We start from the raw sequence: 17,350 nt of genomic DNA, 5'->3' as shown, positions 1-17,350 counted from the left end.
CGCCAGTGAGCTGTGCTTCATGATGAGAACAGAAGATGAGAGCTGCCAACATTACTGTGATTCCGGCGGCAGTGAGTGCGAGAGTGAGAGTGCGTGGAGTAGTTGGTCGAGGATCCATGGATGTATTTGTTTTGTTCGTGTGCCTCAGCCTCGTCGCTGCTCAGCCAGGTTGGTGTTACCTAAATATAAATTTATTTGTTAATTTTCCGAAACAATGCTGACCCCGTGAGTTAATTCAGGTTTTGTTAAGTTTGCTATATTGTTTTGTTTGTTAGGTTCCTTACTGCTCTTTTCTAAATAGACAAAATCAGACGTGAAGTGTTACTCCTAATAGTTATCAGTTTTCTTTACCTGTATTTTTGGAAAGTGGTTTCATCCACGAGGTCATGCAGTTTGACAGACACAAATGTATGCAACCCCTTACATCCCCGTGACGTCTTTTGTCAGTTTGCTTTTATTTCAGATTATTTTATTCAGAGGAAAGGCCTTTCGTACTGAAGGCATGCTGAAGGGTTTTAGCCAATCCTTCCACTTCGAAAGTCACTCCCACTCAAAATGAAATCGTCCACTTGTAACAAAAATAAAACAGAAGACGCCAACGCCCACACTTTGCCCCCCCCCCCAAGTGTTCCCTCATTTTCTTCAGTATAATACAGCATGACATAATTTATAGCATTCACATACCAACAAGTACACAAAAAGAACGCAAGTTTGTGATCAGGAAACGGATTTTTTTGGGGGGAGGGGGAGGGGTTGATGGAAGTTAAAATCAATATACTTGATCGAAAAAATAGGTAAATATGTACCTTAGATGGTTCAGTCATAAACTAAACTTCTGAAAAGACAATTACCTTAACTGTAATCGTTACCTGGCGGTATTATATTGCTTATTTCATCTTGCCTGTGGATGGTCGTTTATATACAGGAACAAATTCTTGACATATTTTAGTGAAAGTTTTTATTACTAATTAACTAGTCAACAGATAATGCAATGGATTTTGCTATTGCCTTTGTTGTTGTCGTTCATGATCTTGTTCTTGTGGCCCCAGGCTACTATGAAACAATCATCCGGTGACCTGAAGACTTAACTGCACTTCTGTAGTCCACCGTCTTCCATTCGAGCGATAGGAAGTTGAAGGACCTTTTTATAACCGAGCAGCTCCTCTATCCGACTGTATTGGTGCCACCACATGAAGGCGATCCTCTCCTGCACCAGCTTTAGTGTTGAGTATAAAGATACTTTGAGGAACGTTATTTACTAAGTGACACTAGAAAGAACTATTGGTCGATATTGCTTTTATCAACGTAGGGAATAATGTGACATTAATATCTTCACTACCATGATATCTTATAGTTTATTAGTGCTGTCTCCAGACAATTTTAATCAGTTTATGCGAGACACGTAGAATCCTGGGGGTTAAATATAGCCTTTATTAACCCCTTCACTTTAATGGCTTTGTTTTCACCTAACGGAACTGGGCCACTCCCACAACTTGAATACTGTCGTGGTTGAATGAAATTTGATGAGCCTTAGTTATGAGGTAAGACTGAGTCTCGTTGATAGGTAATTAAACTAGAAAGCACTCAGCGTACCTCCGCCAGCGCCATTAAAATGCATCCGGATCTGGATGCGTGGAAAAATTGTGTGAAATACATAGGATCCGGATCCACCCCCAAATTTAATCAGTTGTTCCTTGACCCATGGCATACTCTTCCACAAAATTTTATTGAAATGCACTTAGAACTTTTGGAGATATTGTGAAAGATACATAAGATCCGGATACGGATCCGCTCCCAAATTTAATCAATTCTTTCTTGGCCCATGGCCCACCCTTCCACCAAATTTCATTGGAAATCAATGAGAACTTTTGGAGGTATTGTCCGGACAAACAATAAAATAAAAATCCTGGATCCGGATGAAGAGTCGGATCACCACCAAAATCTAATTACTCCTTGGGCCATACCCTACCTCTACAAAAAAAAAAAAAAAAAAAAAAAAAAAAAAAAAAAAACAGCAAAATCCGGTCATAAATTTTTGAGGAATCTTGCTAACAGACAAACCAACCAACCCCGGCATAAGCATAACTTCCTTGGCGGAGGTGATAAACCTTTCACTCCCGCAGTACTAGGCTATCAACCGAACTGAAAGGGGTCAGGGATCTTCACCAGGTTAGTTAGGGCAATGATATCGTCTGATGGTGACCTGAGATAAATAAACCGCGAAAAAAGTGTCGTAGAAGTGAAACGATTAAAAGTATGAATTGATCGCTAAAGAGATTATCCTTGTTGGGAATTACATAAGCAATTTATACTTGAGTTAAATTGTTCTGCTAATACTATATTCCGTAGTAATAAAAATAATTTCATAACACGAATCTGTGTATTCAATGGATGTGCATTATATTTAGTTAATCAGTTTCTCATAAAGTGGATGTTTTGGATATTTTTTGCCTCTTGTGTTATCAGAGAAATAAACACCGATTTATTAGATAAGGTTAATACAGCTTACTCAAGCTACAGTAGAGGTCTTAGTGCCTTATCATACGTTACTGAGGAGAATTCGTAGCATCTCCTCCTCAGTAGTTTTTTCTACACATCGCTATTAACATCTTACTGTGTGTTATTGATGTATTATATGGCGAGATAAAAAATGATATAAATAGTATGCAAGGGAAAGCAGTACACACAATAAACCTCTAAGGAACACGTGTTTAGGCTTTTCTAAGCCAGTTTAATACGACCATTAGGGTCAAGATACTCAGTCCCTTGCTATGACAAATGATACTAATAGGCAGAGGAACCGAAACTTGTTGTACCCAGCATCAAGCATCATTTCTTAAAGTTCATGGTCGGTGTAATAACAATATACACGTACATTACAGCAGTATGTAACAGAGAGAGAGAGAGAGAGAGGTATAGTACCGTATGAATACAGTAACACAGTACTCCCACAGCAGCGAGAAAGTGCTGCCAATTGTTAGTTTATATCCTTTTAACTGAATACAAGTCATCTGGCATTGGTCTGAATACAACACGAACGCACGGTACATACAGTATACGGCAGCGAAACGGCTAAGGCACGAATACATTACATAATCGTATGCCACCGCCAAAGTGACTATAAGACGTCGTAAAAAACTGCACACACACACACACACACACACACACACACACACACACACACACACACACACACACACACACACACACACACACACACACACACACACACACACACACACACACACACACACACACACACACACACACACACACACACACACACACACACACACACACACACACACACACACACACACACACACACACACACACACACACACACACACACACACACATCTACTTCGTCACTCTGTCCACACGACTGTCACCCGCCTGCCAGTCACTATAAGCCCCGCATTTTGTAGTCCTCGCCCATCTACTCCTCCCCCACTGTTCCCCCTCCCGTTCTCCTCCTCTTCCTTCCACTTCTCTTGCCCACGCCCCCTTCCCAATTATACCTCTCCTGATTCCAGTCCCCTCCTTCCCCCCCCCCCTTCTTTTTCTGGCATTCCTACAGTCCCTCCTTCTCATAGTTCCCTTCTACAGTCCCCACTCACCTTCCCCTTTCCCTTTCTGTCAATTCCTCGTATTTCCATCCCAGTTCCCTTTCTCCCAGCGCCTCCCCTCCCTTTTCGGCCTCCTTTACCTCTCTTCCATCACTGATTCGTGACTTTCATTCATTTGTTTCCCTACTTTCCTACCTCTCCTCGCTGCTGACACTCTCCATTCGCTAGTTCTCTTTTGTCCCCTCTCTCCATGTCCCTGCTTAGTACTCCCACTTCCCTAACCCCGTCCCCCTGCTCCCTTCTCGTTCTCCTTACCTCTCCCCTACTCCCATTTCTCCATTTATCTACTATTTCATCCGCTTTCCCAAGTCTCATCTTATCATCTTCCAAATCTCAAGTTTTATACTGATTCTCTCCCTATTCTTTTCATCCTGATCATTTTTTCCCCTCGAAAGTCATTCCGATTCCACTTTCTCCCTTTCTTGCTACTTCCCGCTTCTCGACCTCCCACTCTTCTCATCTCCCATTCCTATTCTCTCCCTCCATCCCTTCTATCTCATTTTTTATCCCTCCTCTTCCTTTTTTTACCCCTCCTCCCCTTCTCCCCTCTCCATTTTTTTACCTACCTTCCCTTCTCCTTTTTACTCCTCCTCCCTACTTCTCTCTTTTCCCTCCTCCCTGTTTTGTCCCTCACTGCCCTTACCTCCTCCCCCTCGTCTTGTTTATCTCTTCCCCCCCCCTTTCCCTACCTCTGTTCCCCTCTCGGCCACCCTGTCTGGCTGTGTGGGTCTCACCGTTCAGTCGCTCATAGCAAGGGATCAGTGTGAGAGCAGACCCCGCAGAGGCAGGGTGTTGGATAATATCGCTCTAGTCCACAGCCGAAGACGCTCAGTGAGACCGATTGTTGCGCTGGAACGTGATCATGCTGCCAGTCGTTATGATTAGTGTTATGGGCATTCCTAATGATGTGTTCTGCAGTGACCTGTGTTGTAAAAAATTCCAGTTTTATGTGAGAAATTGAAAAGGATAATAGCTACATTACCCGACTCACTTTGATACACTGCAACTGTAGAGGCTATGAAAATAGGTCCCCTGTGAGCTGTGTGTCACGATGCGAGAAGATGAGAGCTGCCAATATTACAGTGATTCCGGCGGCAGTGAGAACGTGAGTGAGAGTGCGTGGAGGAGTTGGTCGAGGAGCCATGGATGTATTTGTTTTGTTTATGTGCATCAGCCTCGTCGCTGCTCAGCCAGGTTGGTGTTACTTAAATACAAATTTATTTGTTAAATCCGCCGTACGTCAGATGATATTTCAGAGTGCAGTCCTTTCACTCTGATGGCGCATGTAACTTTTGCATCGTAATAACAAATGTTTTGGTCTTCAAATGTTATTACTTTTTTTTTTTTTTTTTTCAGTGCGGATGACAAATAAATTGATTGAAATGTGCCTTCGCCAGTTTCATTAAAAAATTCAACTCGCAATAGGTAAAGGTGAGACAATGGTCCGGTAAATAATTGTTGTTGTTGTTGTTGTGTCCCCAGGCACATCTGAATGTGTACCCAGTGGGTTGCAGACTGACCTTATCTCATCTTACAGTTCACCATCTTCCTACCAAGGGACAGAGAGTGAGTTGAGGGACATTTATATAATCCCGGCTGGGGCAGGGAACAGTTTCAGGATTTGAATTTCTGAAAAAGCAGACTTTTCTGATCTATCAGATGACCCGCCGACATGTCATAAAAGTACCCCCGCTAATACCAGTACACCAGTCCTGTATGAGACAGTCCTAGCATGTATTCAATGTGGATGGTGGGTGTTAGCGCCGAAATGGTGACATGTGGAGGTGTAGGACTACTGGGCCCCAAGGAGGACTACTGGGACTTGGAAATAGGCCCTGAAACCTTTGCCCAGAGTCGGACACGTAAAAAAAAAAAAAAAAAAAAAAATCAGGCACTGGTGGTACCCAATTATGTCGGTGCCACCACATGGGGGCATTTTTCCGATATATCGGTTTATGTAGTGTTAATTACATGTTAACAACCCTAACTCCCACCAAAAATCTAGGGTGAGGTGGGATCCAGAGACAAAGTAAGAGAAGCATAAAAAAGAATACCTAGTGAAAGGTACACACAAGTCATTCATACATCATTCACACATTAGGAATCATTGCTCATCTCACAAAGCAACTACTATCACATGTTTTATTGTATTTTTTAATGGATGCATTGTACAGTACATACGAACTGACCTCGTGATTATAGTTAAGTGTGGAGAGAAAGGAGGAAAAAAAAGTTGCTTAGGATTAATACCTATCGACTGAACAAAGGTCATTTCGGCAGGTAAGAAATTTTTATTGAGCTGTGGTCTTCACCTAGAATACGATGCATAACACTAAACTTTATAACCAGGTCCCCAGCTGTGGGCTACCTCATGACGAACGTTGATAAAGAGGAAATAAACTTTGACCAAAGATCTTACCGATTGGAGAAAGAGCAAAGAGAAAAGGGGAAAGACGAGACTGAGGTGAGGGTAGGGTGGAGGACCACAGGTGAGAGAAGGAAGGGGAGGAGAGGTAAATTGGTGTGTGTGTGTGTGTGTGTGTGTGTGTGTGTGTGTGTGTGTGGAGGTGCAGGGGGATGGGGTTATATGAAATTGGTGAAGAGTATCATAGGAGAGTGTTGTGAGGTGACTGGACAAAATGGAGTAGGTGGGCAACGGGTAATAGTAACTTCCTTTGGTGAGACAGAACAGAATGAGTGAGGGATAAGGCGACAGACTTTGGATGAAGGAGGGTTATGTATGGGATTTTAGGGATGTGGCTGGGCTAAGTAAAGGGGACTGTGGCAGATTTTAGGTTGAAAGAAGATTTTTAGAATGAGGATGTTTATGCCTGTAGGGTTGGAGTTGGGATTCCAGGGGCTTCAATGATGAGTGAATGAAAGCACGAACCATTGAAATGGGCAGATTTCTGTTGGTTTTCCTTCCATTAGATATATTTTGGTTCTATGGGCCTTATCCCATCCTTAGGTGGGAAAAGATGTATGGATGATGATGATGATGATGATGATGATGATGATGATGATGATACTGGGAATATGGAATATGGATGAAATGAGTGAAGCGTAATATGTGAGATTTTGGAGTAAAAGAAGGTTAATATAAAGAATTTTAGAAATGTAAATGGAGTGAATGAGATGCAACGGAAGAGATTATAAAGAGAAAGATGTCTGCCATATAAGTTTGTATGGGTTACAAGAGACGATAAATAAAGGAAGACTGGCGAAAGAGATTTCATGGATGGTTAAATAGAAATCAGAGAAGGAGAGCTGACATGAGGGATTTTAGAGATAATGTGAGAGGACGGAGTGAAAGAAGCTTGACATGACGGATTTTAGGGATGATGGGAAAGGATTAAATATGAGAAGCTTGACAGAATGAATAATATGGATGATGGAGGAAGACGGAATGAATGAAGCGTGACAAAAAGGACTTTAGGGATTGTGGGGGAAGCTGGAGTGAGGCAGGGATAACTTGAGAAACTTCCCTATGAGAAGTTTTCACAACCATAGTAGAGTCCATGTTTAAATGAAGAAAATAACACTAAACTGAATGACTCATGAAAGTACTTAGTTGTAATCAACACTATGATAACCTTTCATATGTGCAGTAACCTCTTTAATGTGATGATATAATATTTTTTATTTTACCCGTTTTTAACCATTATAATCCTCTGTGAAGAGATTTTTCGAACTGCTGAGGTTAGAAACAGTCTTCATTTACGTGCTTAAAATGAGAGTTGAGTAAAATTCTGATACGGTAGTTGAAAGAATAAATCGTAAAAATACGTCCTCGGACCGAAGGATTTAACAACACACTGACTGGAAGCATCTCAACGAAGGTATATTCAGGACTGGGGGTTTGTTTTCACCTGACGGAACTGGATTACCCACTGAAATTTAATGAACGTTGTTACAAGATAGGAATGAGTGTCTTTGGGTACTAGTCAAACTTACCATTCAGTCTGACTGGCTGGCACAGTCTTCACCTTTTGATATAATGAAAGGGGTTAGGGGTTTTCATCATAAAATAAACGTATTATAAGTATGCTTTCTGTATTTTTACATTTTGGTGAATGGAGAGAGCCTTCTTCAATGTTATCCTTGTCATGTTCTCAGCGTCTATTCGCTCTTGTACGAAGTGTAAAGCATGGGTTCAGAAGATGGTTGTTAATTTCTCTTTCGTTCCTACATTCCGAATGTTGGGAGGAAACTTTTATTTTTTTTCATGACCATACCAAAACTAAAATGGACACACCCCGGTTCCTTTACAAAAGCTCATGGACAGTTACTGCAGACCTCAAGTGGTCAGTGAACGTTGTGTTTGATGTTATATTGGCCATATACTAATGGTCTCATGGTATTAAATAATCTTCCCTAACAATACATGCTTCCATTTTTCCTTACTTGGTAGGCCATACCTTATCCCATCCTTAGGTAGAAAGAGAGAATTATGATGACAAAGATGACGCCTCCCATACAGGTGCACCTCCAGTGATCAAGGAACACCCAAGCAACGTGGTGGCGCGGCGCAATGACCCCGCCACTCTGAACTGCGCAGCCTCGGGCAGTTCCAGAATCCGATGGTTCCGGGATGGGAAGGAAGTGGTCACGTCATCACAGGATCAGCGTTCACACCGGGTCCTTCTGTCCTCTGGGTCACTGTTCTTCCTGCGGGTCACGGCCACCAGGAGGGACAGTGATGCGGGAACATATTGGTGTGTGGCCTCAAACAGCTATGGCGCCACACGTTCAAAAAATGCCACACTCATTGTGGCCACACTGGCCCATGACTTCCAGCAGCAAGCTGACTCCTCTATAAAAGTGCTGGTAGGGGAATCCATCACCTTGCCCTGCCGGCCTCCCAAGGGCACTCCACCACCTGAGGTGACCTGGCTCAGGGACGGACACCAGGTCACCAACTCCAGCCGCATCAGTGTCAGCCAGGATGGTGACCTGATAATCGCCCGGGCCGTCCAGCAGGACTCGGCCAAATACATATGTCGTGCCCGCAACGCTGCTGGCGCCCGTCAGGCACCGCCATCTCACCTCACCGTCATGAGTAAGTTATTTACAGTATGTGTTGATGATTACTCTTCCATCATAATTAAAAGGTAATATGTGCTACAGTAGATGAAAAATAGGTATGTAATATTTCAAAATCCCTAATATGTGTCTTCCCTTCAACTTTGCAGGCTATCGTGAGGAAACCCCATCTCACCTCACGGTCGTTAATAAGTTAACTCCTTCAGTACGAAAACATCTTATTTGTTAAGTTCTTGTTGTGTCCGTGCTGTTTTACTCAGCACTGGGAAGGCTTTTTGAACTAGTGGGATTAGGTATAGCCTTCATTAACCCCTTCGATACAAGATGTCTTAAGTCGCATACACTCGTCTTGTGGTTATACGAACAAAATGTAGAATACATCAAGGGTTTCAGTGAGTTAATTGTTGGGTACGTTTATGTTTATCCCTGGATCATATTACCGTGGGTATTAGGCTCCCTAACATTTTTCTTAACTAATATGTTTGGAATTACTATGCCAAAATATTTTATGGCATATAGCTATGACACTATTATTATTATTATTATTATTATTATTATTATTATCATTATTATCCATTTGTGGTAGGTGGGGGCGCTCACCATCCACTCACTCGATGTAGTGCTGCTCTCGGGTGTCTGTCCATTCCTCTCTTCCCTCCATTCCTTCCTTCCTCCTCAGTCTTTCTTTACTTCATTCTTTCCACGTCCTTCTGCCTACGGGTGACTTTACATTCCCTCTTTTGTTTTTCTGTCCTTCATTCTTTCCTCTTCCTTCTGCCTGTTGGTGACTCAACACTGAGTGACAAGCCGAATGGTTTCCTGGTGTACAGGAAACCATTTGGCTTGTCACTCAGTGTAGAGTCACCCACAGGCAGAATGAAGAGGAAAAATGAAGGAGAGAGTGACAGAAGGAGTGTAAAGTCACCCACAGGCAGAAGGAGGGGGAAAGAATAAAGGAAAGAACGAAAGAAGAGGATGAAAGGAAAGAAGAGTGGAGGAGAGGAAACGACAGACACCTGAGAACAGTACTACATCAAGCTATTATGATGATGATGATGATGATCATCATCATTATTATTATTATTACTTATGATATTTCAAAGGGTATTTGGCCTAGAGCCTTCAAACTTGGTCAGCTTAGTCTGACACTGTTTGCCTCTTTTAACCAGATATTGAGGCAATCAGTCAACCAGATCTTTGGATATTATCCGGAACAGAGAAAAGTGAGTCAGCCTCGCTGTCTCAAGAACCGCCTAAGTTAGGAAGCTAAAAATTGTACTATAAAATAGCCTTAAGATGGACGCATGCCGGAAGGGAGTATGGTTCCAATCGGTTGATTATTCTCCGATATCGCCTGGGGGAGAAAATTGGGACTTTCCCAGATATTCGGGATATCACCTAATTTCCCCTTAAGGATTAAAGCTAAAGCCACCAAACTTAGTGGACTTATAGGCTCTGATGACCTAAGGTGATGTACACAAGATCTGTGACCTTGACCTCGCCTGGGGTAAAATAATTGGATCGTTTCCAGTATTCCAGATGTCACCTAATTTTCCATGAAGGATCGAAGCTAGAGCTACCAAACTTGGTGGACTTATAAACTGTGATGACCTAAGCTGGCATGCACCTTCACCTCACGGCCCTTTTATAGCTCGGTTTCAAGTAGGCAATGGCTGATACAAGGTTTTCTTTATGAAAATTGTCCTTGAAGAAATTTGTCGTGTTTTTGTAATTATTATTATTGTCATTATTATTATTATTATTATTATTATTATTTCTCATAATAATAATAATAATAATAATAATGATAATAATAATTCTATCTATCTATTGCCAGACGCCTCAATCCCGTTTGGGGTGGCCACAAACAAATCGCCTCCACGTCATCATGTCCCCCGCCATTTCACTGCCCTGCTCCCAACTCACACCCCCCTCTCTCATATACCTCTCCACCCCATCCCTCCATTTCATCCTCGGCCTCCCCCTCCCTCTTCCCCCTCCACCTCACTCACATACACTCTCTTCGTCAGTCTTTCACCCCTCCATTCTCTCCACATGGCCAAACCACCTCAGTGTGTTCCTCATAACGCTTCCTATCACATCCACATCCACACCACAACGCTCCTTTATATCCTCATTCGTCAGCCTGTCTCTCCATGTGACTCCACAGGCTCCTCTTAAATAACTCATTTCCACTGCTCTCACTCTTGACTTGTGTCCTTCCAACAACGTCCAAGCTTCACTTCCATACGTTAGAGTTGGTATCACAATATTGTCATGTAGTAACTTTTTCACTTCCATGCTCACTTCCCTGTTTCTTATCACTGCTTTCAAAGAACCAGCAACCTTTACCCTTTCAAGCACTTCACCCTCCACACCTCCATCCTTACTCATCACACTACCCAAATACTTAAACCTACTCACATTTTCCAATTCCTCACCATCCAGCCTCGCTGTACATTCACTGACTTCACCTCTCTCAAAGACCATCACTTTACTCTTCTCTACATTCACCTTTAGATTCCGTTTCTTACACACTCTCCCAAACTCATCCACCAAGCCTTGCAGCTCCCCTTCGTCTTCACTCAACAACACAGTATCATCTGCAAACAGCAGTACAGGGAGCTTCCAAACACTATCCTCTCTCACCAGGGCCACTCCAACATCCACTACCCTACCTTGTAACTCTTTTATTACCCCATCCATGTACAGATTGAACAACCATGGAGACATGACACATCCCTGTTTCAACCCAACTTTCAAAGAGAAAAATTCACTTAGTTCACCATCCACACGCACTGCAGCCTTCGCACCATCGTACATACTCTTCACAGCATTCAACAACTTCCCATCTACTCCATATATTCTTAACACTTTCCACAATCCTTGTCTATCCACCCTGTCATATGCTTTCTCCAAATCCATGAAAGCCGCATACAACTTCTTTGCCTTCTCTAGAAACTTTTCCACTAATGATCTAAGAATGAATATCTGATCTACACAACCTCTTCCCTTCCTAAAGCCTCCCTGTTCTTCTCAAACTAATTTCTCTGTTCTTTGTCTAACTCTGTCAATAAGTATCCTACCATACACTTTTCCTATTATACTAATAATAATAATAATAATAATAATTATTATTATTATTATTATCACTATTATTATTATTATGTTTATTATTATTATTATTATTATTACTGGTGGTAGTAGTAGTAGTAGTAGTAGTAGTAGCAGTTATAGCAGCAGTAGTAGTAGTAGTAGTAGCACTGTAGAAGCAGTAGTTGCAGCAGTGGCAGTAACCCCAGGCTCATCGGAATGTGAACCCAGTGGCAGTGGACTGCAGTTTCATTCCCCTTCTCTTGCAGTCCAACATCTTCCTTTTAGGGGAGGACGAGGGATGTGGGGAACGTTTGTATAACCTGACAACAGAGCTGCTCAGTCATATCAATGCTACCACATGAAAGCATCTCTCTCCAGCACCAAGATATTATTATGTTTAATAGCAGCACAGAGCATCAGTGTGTTAAATGCATAAATGGATTGTTAGGCCATTGTTGTTGGCATCCCAGGCTCATCTGTACGTGAACCCAGTGAACTGCATGCTGAAGCTGTCCCTCTGTAGGCCAAATGATATTAGCACATATTATTAAGAAACTAATTAATAAGAAGAGAGCTGCTTGTCTGCATGGTTACTGAATTACCAAATAGTTCATGCTGCATTATCATTAAGCGGATATGAAAGTATAATAAATGACACAAATTACCTGTCAATAAATAATCATTCTCCCAGCACCACCGTGGTTTGAGGAGCAGCCATCCAACACGTCAGTGGCGTCGGGTGCTGGTGTGGAGTTGGGTTGCCGGGCGAGGGGCTTTCCCACCCCGACAGTCACTTGGAGGCAGGTGGATGGAGGGATGTCACTAGGAGGAGCCACTATTGAGGACCAGCGATTGGTTCTGCAGAAAGTGACGGTGGCGGACTCGGGTGTGTATGAGTGTGAGGCGAAGAGTGAGGCAGGTGTGGCCACTGCTAGGGCTACACTCACTGTGCTGGATGCTCCAGTGCTGACCCAGCGACCTCAGCACCTGCAGGTGATCCAAGGCAATGAGGCACAACTGCGGTGCCGTGTGGAAGGCGAGCCTGAACCCCTCGTGCTCTGGCGCCTCCCTTCTGCGGACAGGACGGCTGTTCTGCCCCCTGGTCACAGCAGCAGCCACGCCTCAGTGTCAGATGATGGCAGTATTCTCCAGCTGCGCCAGCCATCCACACAGGACACCGGTATTTACTACTGTTGGGGCATTAACAGTGGTGGAGGGGTGAGTGGAAGAGCAGAAGTGGTGGTGGTAACAGCACTGCCTCCACCAGTAGTGGGTGTGGGACCTAAGGACCTGACAGTGGCCCCTGGAGGAGTGGCGAGGTTCTCTTGTGAGGTGGTGAGTGAAGCAGCTCCAGCGAGTGTCACCTGGTGGTACCAGCCCTCCGCACACCTGCCGTCCCGTCAGCTGAGCCAGCACCCTCACCAGCCACGGTTCTCTCTGCCAGAGAACGGTGCCCTCATCATCAAAGACGTGTGGCTTGACGACGCTGGCATATACAGCTGTCACGTAACTGCAACAACAGGCAGTATACAGCAGGAGGCAGTGCTTAATGTGGTGGAGGACACAGAGCTAAAGGAGTCGCCACTACTGCCACCACCACCCACCAAGCCCCGTATACTCGGCTGGAACCAAACTTCAGTGCATCTAAGCTGGTTGCCCAACTCCCAGGGCAGCAAGGCTGGCCTCCATTGGTATGCTGTGGAGTACTGGCGCCAGGGATGGTCTGAATGGCGGGTGGCTGATGCTGTCATCACGCAAGAATCATGTGTTGTCAGTCGTCTGTCACTAGGCCACACCTACACTTTCCTGGTGCGTGCTGTCAACAGTCAAGGAGCATCGTTCCCTAGTCCTTGGTCTGATCCTGTCTCTACCAGAGCCAACCCACACCCCACCCTCACTGCAGAACAGGTATGGTATGTATAAATTCTCCTAAGTAATGTTGTGAAAAAGATTCTTTGTATAAGGAAATGTCTTCTCTCCTACAAATACTGAGCACGTCCTTGTAAGCGATTATTAGTGACGAAAATGCTAAAAAAAAAAAAAAAAAAGGTGTAATAATACATAACTTAGGGGGACTTGTTTTTTAGGAAAAGAACAGTTAGAACCCTTTATGCATACAGGTTGGTCGGTAAATTGCCATCTCCAGATGTATATGTTGCTGGGGACGGCCCAGTCGGTTTTTGTGAGGTGTGAAGATATTTTGGCTGCTTCTTCACGTTACTGATAAATCTTCCAATCAATGGACATAAAAAAACTTATAGTATAAAGCTTGAAAAGGATTATGGAAAGTAGAAAATGATGCATGGTATAGACTGGTAATGCTGACTGAGGCGTAGCCTACCTGAAACACATAAGAACTGGCCAGCGTAATTATATGAACCACACTGTGCCTTCCTCAGGTGCGACAGGTCCAGCGTCGCCTGGCGCGTCCGCTGGTAACACTGACCAAGGCCATGGCCACAGCAGCAGACAGTGTTATACTGAACTGGAGCTTCCTGGAGCCAGTGGAGGACTGGGTTGATGGGGTGCTGGTGTATCGGATGGCAGAGGGAGACAGGGTGGAGGTAGCTACCGTCCTGGGCACCTCGTCCACCTATCACCTCCACAACCTGCACCCCAACACGCCCTACACCTTCTTCATCGTACCCTTCTTGCACAGCGTTGAGGGCACGCCATCCAACTCATACCACTTCACCACGCCCGAGGACGGTAAGTTTTAGGTCCCATATGCTTGATAGCATAGGAGGTTTCGTAGCATCTCTTCCTAAGAATTTGTTTGGGATATTACACATTTTTATCCTCTTTTACGTTTTCTAAGATATACTGTACAGTATCGATACTAATATTTATGTAAATTATATGATGGAGACTATCAGGGTGTAATATGCACGGTAAATTACTAAGAAAAAGGTGCTAACAGTTATGAAGCTTCCAGTGTCAGTTGTAGCCTAGTATGACCCTAGGTTTCTTCCAGCTTCGGGATTACAGGAAAATAATCAATACGATTATTTTTTTTTACTTCCTGTCTTCTTGCTTCTGGATCTTGCTTTACTCTGTCATTATTATTGAATAAAAAACCACGATGCTAGTGATGGCAGCGTTTTGACGACTGGGTTTGGTTTGGGAGAGACATAGGTTTGGAGGGGGATAGATGTAACCCTCACTGACCCTTTCCATTAGAAGGATGCTTCGTAGGTTGAATAAAATATTCTGGAGGTAGTAGGAAAAAAACAAATAATATATCCCTGGCAGTAATTGGTATGTCAAAGACATGTGGGCTGCGTTAGGTATTGTATGATAACATTAACTACCGTGCAGTACTAATGCTGTTTGAGGCTAATTATAGAAGAAACAGTGTTGTAGTTACAGTGATAGGTATTCAGAGTACTAGGTTATAATTTGCAGCTTACACCAAGCACCACAAAGTCTGTGTTTGTGCTATATGCCAGTGGTCTTAGAGTAAACCATGTGTCCCTGGTTCTATCAGTATCATATGTAGAGAAGCAGTTAATCGGATAGTAAAACAGATCGGTACAAGTAAGAACTCAGATACATAGATTGATAAACATGCAGACAGATATAAAAACAAACTGAAACAGATAGATAGATAACTGATAGACTGAAAATTTGAGAGTACTGAGAGTATTGTCATTACAACCTAACCTTAATTTTAAGTGTTCATTCCTGTCTTTCCAGTGCCACTGACTGCGCCAGGTAACGTGCGAGTAACGAGGCAAAAGGAGGGTTCAATGCTGATCGAGTGGTCTGGTGTTAGTACTGAGGAGGTGCAGGGGGAGGTGATAGGGTACAAGGTTACACTCAGCCACAACGGTAGTCAGGTTACCGAGACAGTTGGTACACCCTACCTGGAAACTCGTGATTTACTGCCTGGACACATATATACCGTGCGTGTGGCGACGCTGACAAGTGCTGGAACAGGACCTTTCAGTGCCCCTGTAGTGGTGGAGGGGCAGGGGTTGCGCAGGACGGTGGCGGCAGGGGAGGTGCTGCATGCTCCACCACAGGCAGTATGGTTGGCGTACTTGCTGATTCCGCTGGTGCTGTTACTGGTGCTTGGTACAGTGTGGTACTTGTGGAGGGTACGACAAAAGGCACCACCAGCCAGCCCTCCTCATGCACCTCCACTGTACCAGGACCCTTCCATCAATATGTACAGTGACCATAAGGTATGGCGGCCGTCTGACAGTGATAAAGATTCCAGCTTATCCTCCTCACGACTCCTCAAGTCAGATCAGCTGGTTAGTGAGTACGCAGAGCCGAGGTTGCTGCTGCCCAACAGCACTACTGAACCGTATGCCACCACGGCCCTACTGGCCCCATCACCACCACACACGTCCTGCTGCCACCCAAATGATCAGTCTGCTGAGATGCAGATCAACTGGGCTGCCATCCTGCCTCCTCCACCAGCCTCTCCACCGCCAGATCTTGACCTGGGGGAGCCACGGCAGCAAGGAGCAGCGCCAGGGATGTGCTCCAGGGCCTCCCAGTATGATAATGTTGGCAAGGTAGACCCCTACAGGGGGCCTTGTGATGCCAACTCTGAGCACACGTACGAGCCTTATGCAGAGGTCATCCCTTCTGACAGATTCCACACCTTCAGCAGCCTCCAGCGATGTGGAGACAATAAACTGTGTGTTGACTGCCACCTCGCTCACCCTGGCCAGCCACCACGCGGCAGTACACACTAGCAGTTGTACCAGTGATAAAACGATAATGTATTTACTGTGACGGAAGAACTATACGCACATACTGAAATTGGCGTGAGTATACTAGTTTTGGCTAAACGTGGACTTTCATAACAGTGACAAGAGTGCAATGTATATACAGGAAAATTTTACCCCTATTCTAAAACCGATGTGCATTTACAACAGTTTCAGCTCGGCATAGATATGTAAATCCTCCTCTAGAGGAGGATTTTGTATCTTCACACACACACACACACACACACACACACACACACACACACACACACACACACACACACACACACACACACACACACACACACACCGCGTAATTCTTACATTTGAATAATGGTACTGCCAGTTAAACACCTATCCTCTGTACTTCGCGATCATCGAAAGTTATAATAATTTTGATACTGGTTGTAACAGCTATATATATATATATATATATATATATATATATATATATATATATATATATATATATATATATATATATATATGTTAAAGTGAACTGTGTAATATACAGTGTGATGTGTATCGTGAACATTCGAATATGTATGTTATATAGACATATAAACATATATATCTATATCTATCTATTTATCTACAGTATATACTGTATATATACTGTACATATATATATATATATATATATATATATATATATATATATATATATATATATATATATATATTGCCAGACGCCCTAATCTCGTAAGTGGTGGCCACAAACAAATCACCTCCATGTCGCTCTGTCCCCCTTCATATCACTGCCTTGCTCCCAGCTCACACTCCCTCTCTCATATACCTCTATACTCCATCCCTCCATCTCATCCTTGGCCTCCTCCTCCCTCTTGCTCTTCCACCTCACTC

General features: G+C 43.6%; 1 protein-coding gene across 1 annotated transcript; it reads left to right on the top strand.

Annotated features, from left to right (window-relative positions):
- Positions 1-4,680: 4,680 nt before the first annotated feature.
- On the top strand, positions 4,681-16,477 carry LOC145416671 (roundabout homolog 2-like). The gene is made up of 5 exons (XM_080285610.1): positions 4,681-4,734; positions 8,064-8,688; positions 12,460-13,676; positions 14,168-14,477; positions 15,465-16,477. The coding sequence occupies exons 1-5, from the start codon at positions 4,681-4,683 to the stop codon at positions 16,475-16,477; spliced, it is 3,219 nt and encodes a 1,072-aa protein (XP_080141736.1).
- The last annotated feature ends 873 nt before the right edge of the window (positions 16,478-17,350 follow it).

The sequence above is a fragment of the Coenobita brevimanus genome, chromosome 13 (genome assembly GCF_032717465.1).
Source record: "Coenobita brevimanus isolate Jiangsu-jjx chromosome 13, ASM3271746v2, whole genome shotgun sequence".
NCBI classification, from domain to species: domain Eukaryota; kingdom Metazoa; phylum Arthropoda; class Malacostraca; order Decapoda; family Coenobitidae; genus Coenobita; species Coenobita brevimanus.
Note: the sequence above shows the minus strand (reverse complement) of the source record. Positions and strands in the feature narration are given on the sequence as shown.

Coding starts and splice junctions, on each gene's coding strand:
- LOC145416671 (XM_080285610.1), top strand. CDS start 4,681: ATGCGAGAAGATGAGAGCTGCCAATATTACAGTGATTCCGGCGGCAGT. Junction 4,735..8,063: donor ATTCCGGCGGCAGTGAGAAC/GTGAGTGAGAGT, acceptor TCCCATCCTTAG/GTAGAAAGAGAGAATTATGA. Junction 13,677..14,167: donor CCACCCTCACTGCAGAACAG/GTATGGTATGTA, acceptor TGCCTTCCTCAG/GTGCGACAGGTCCAGCGTCG.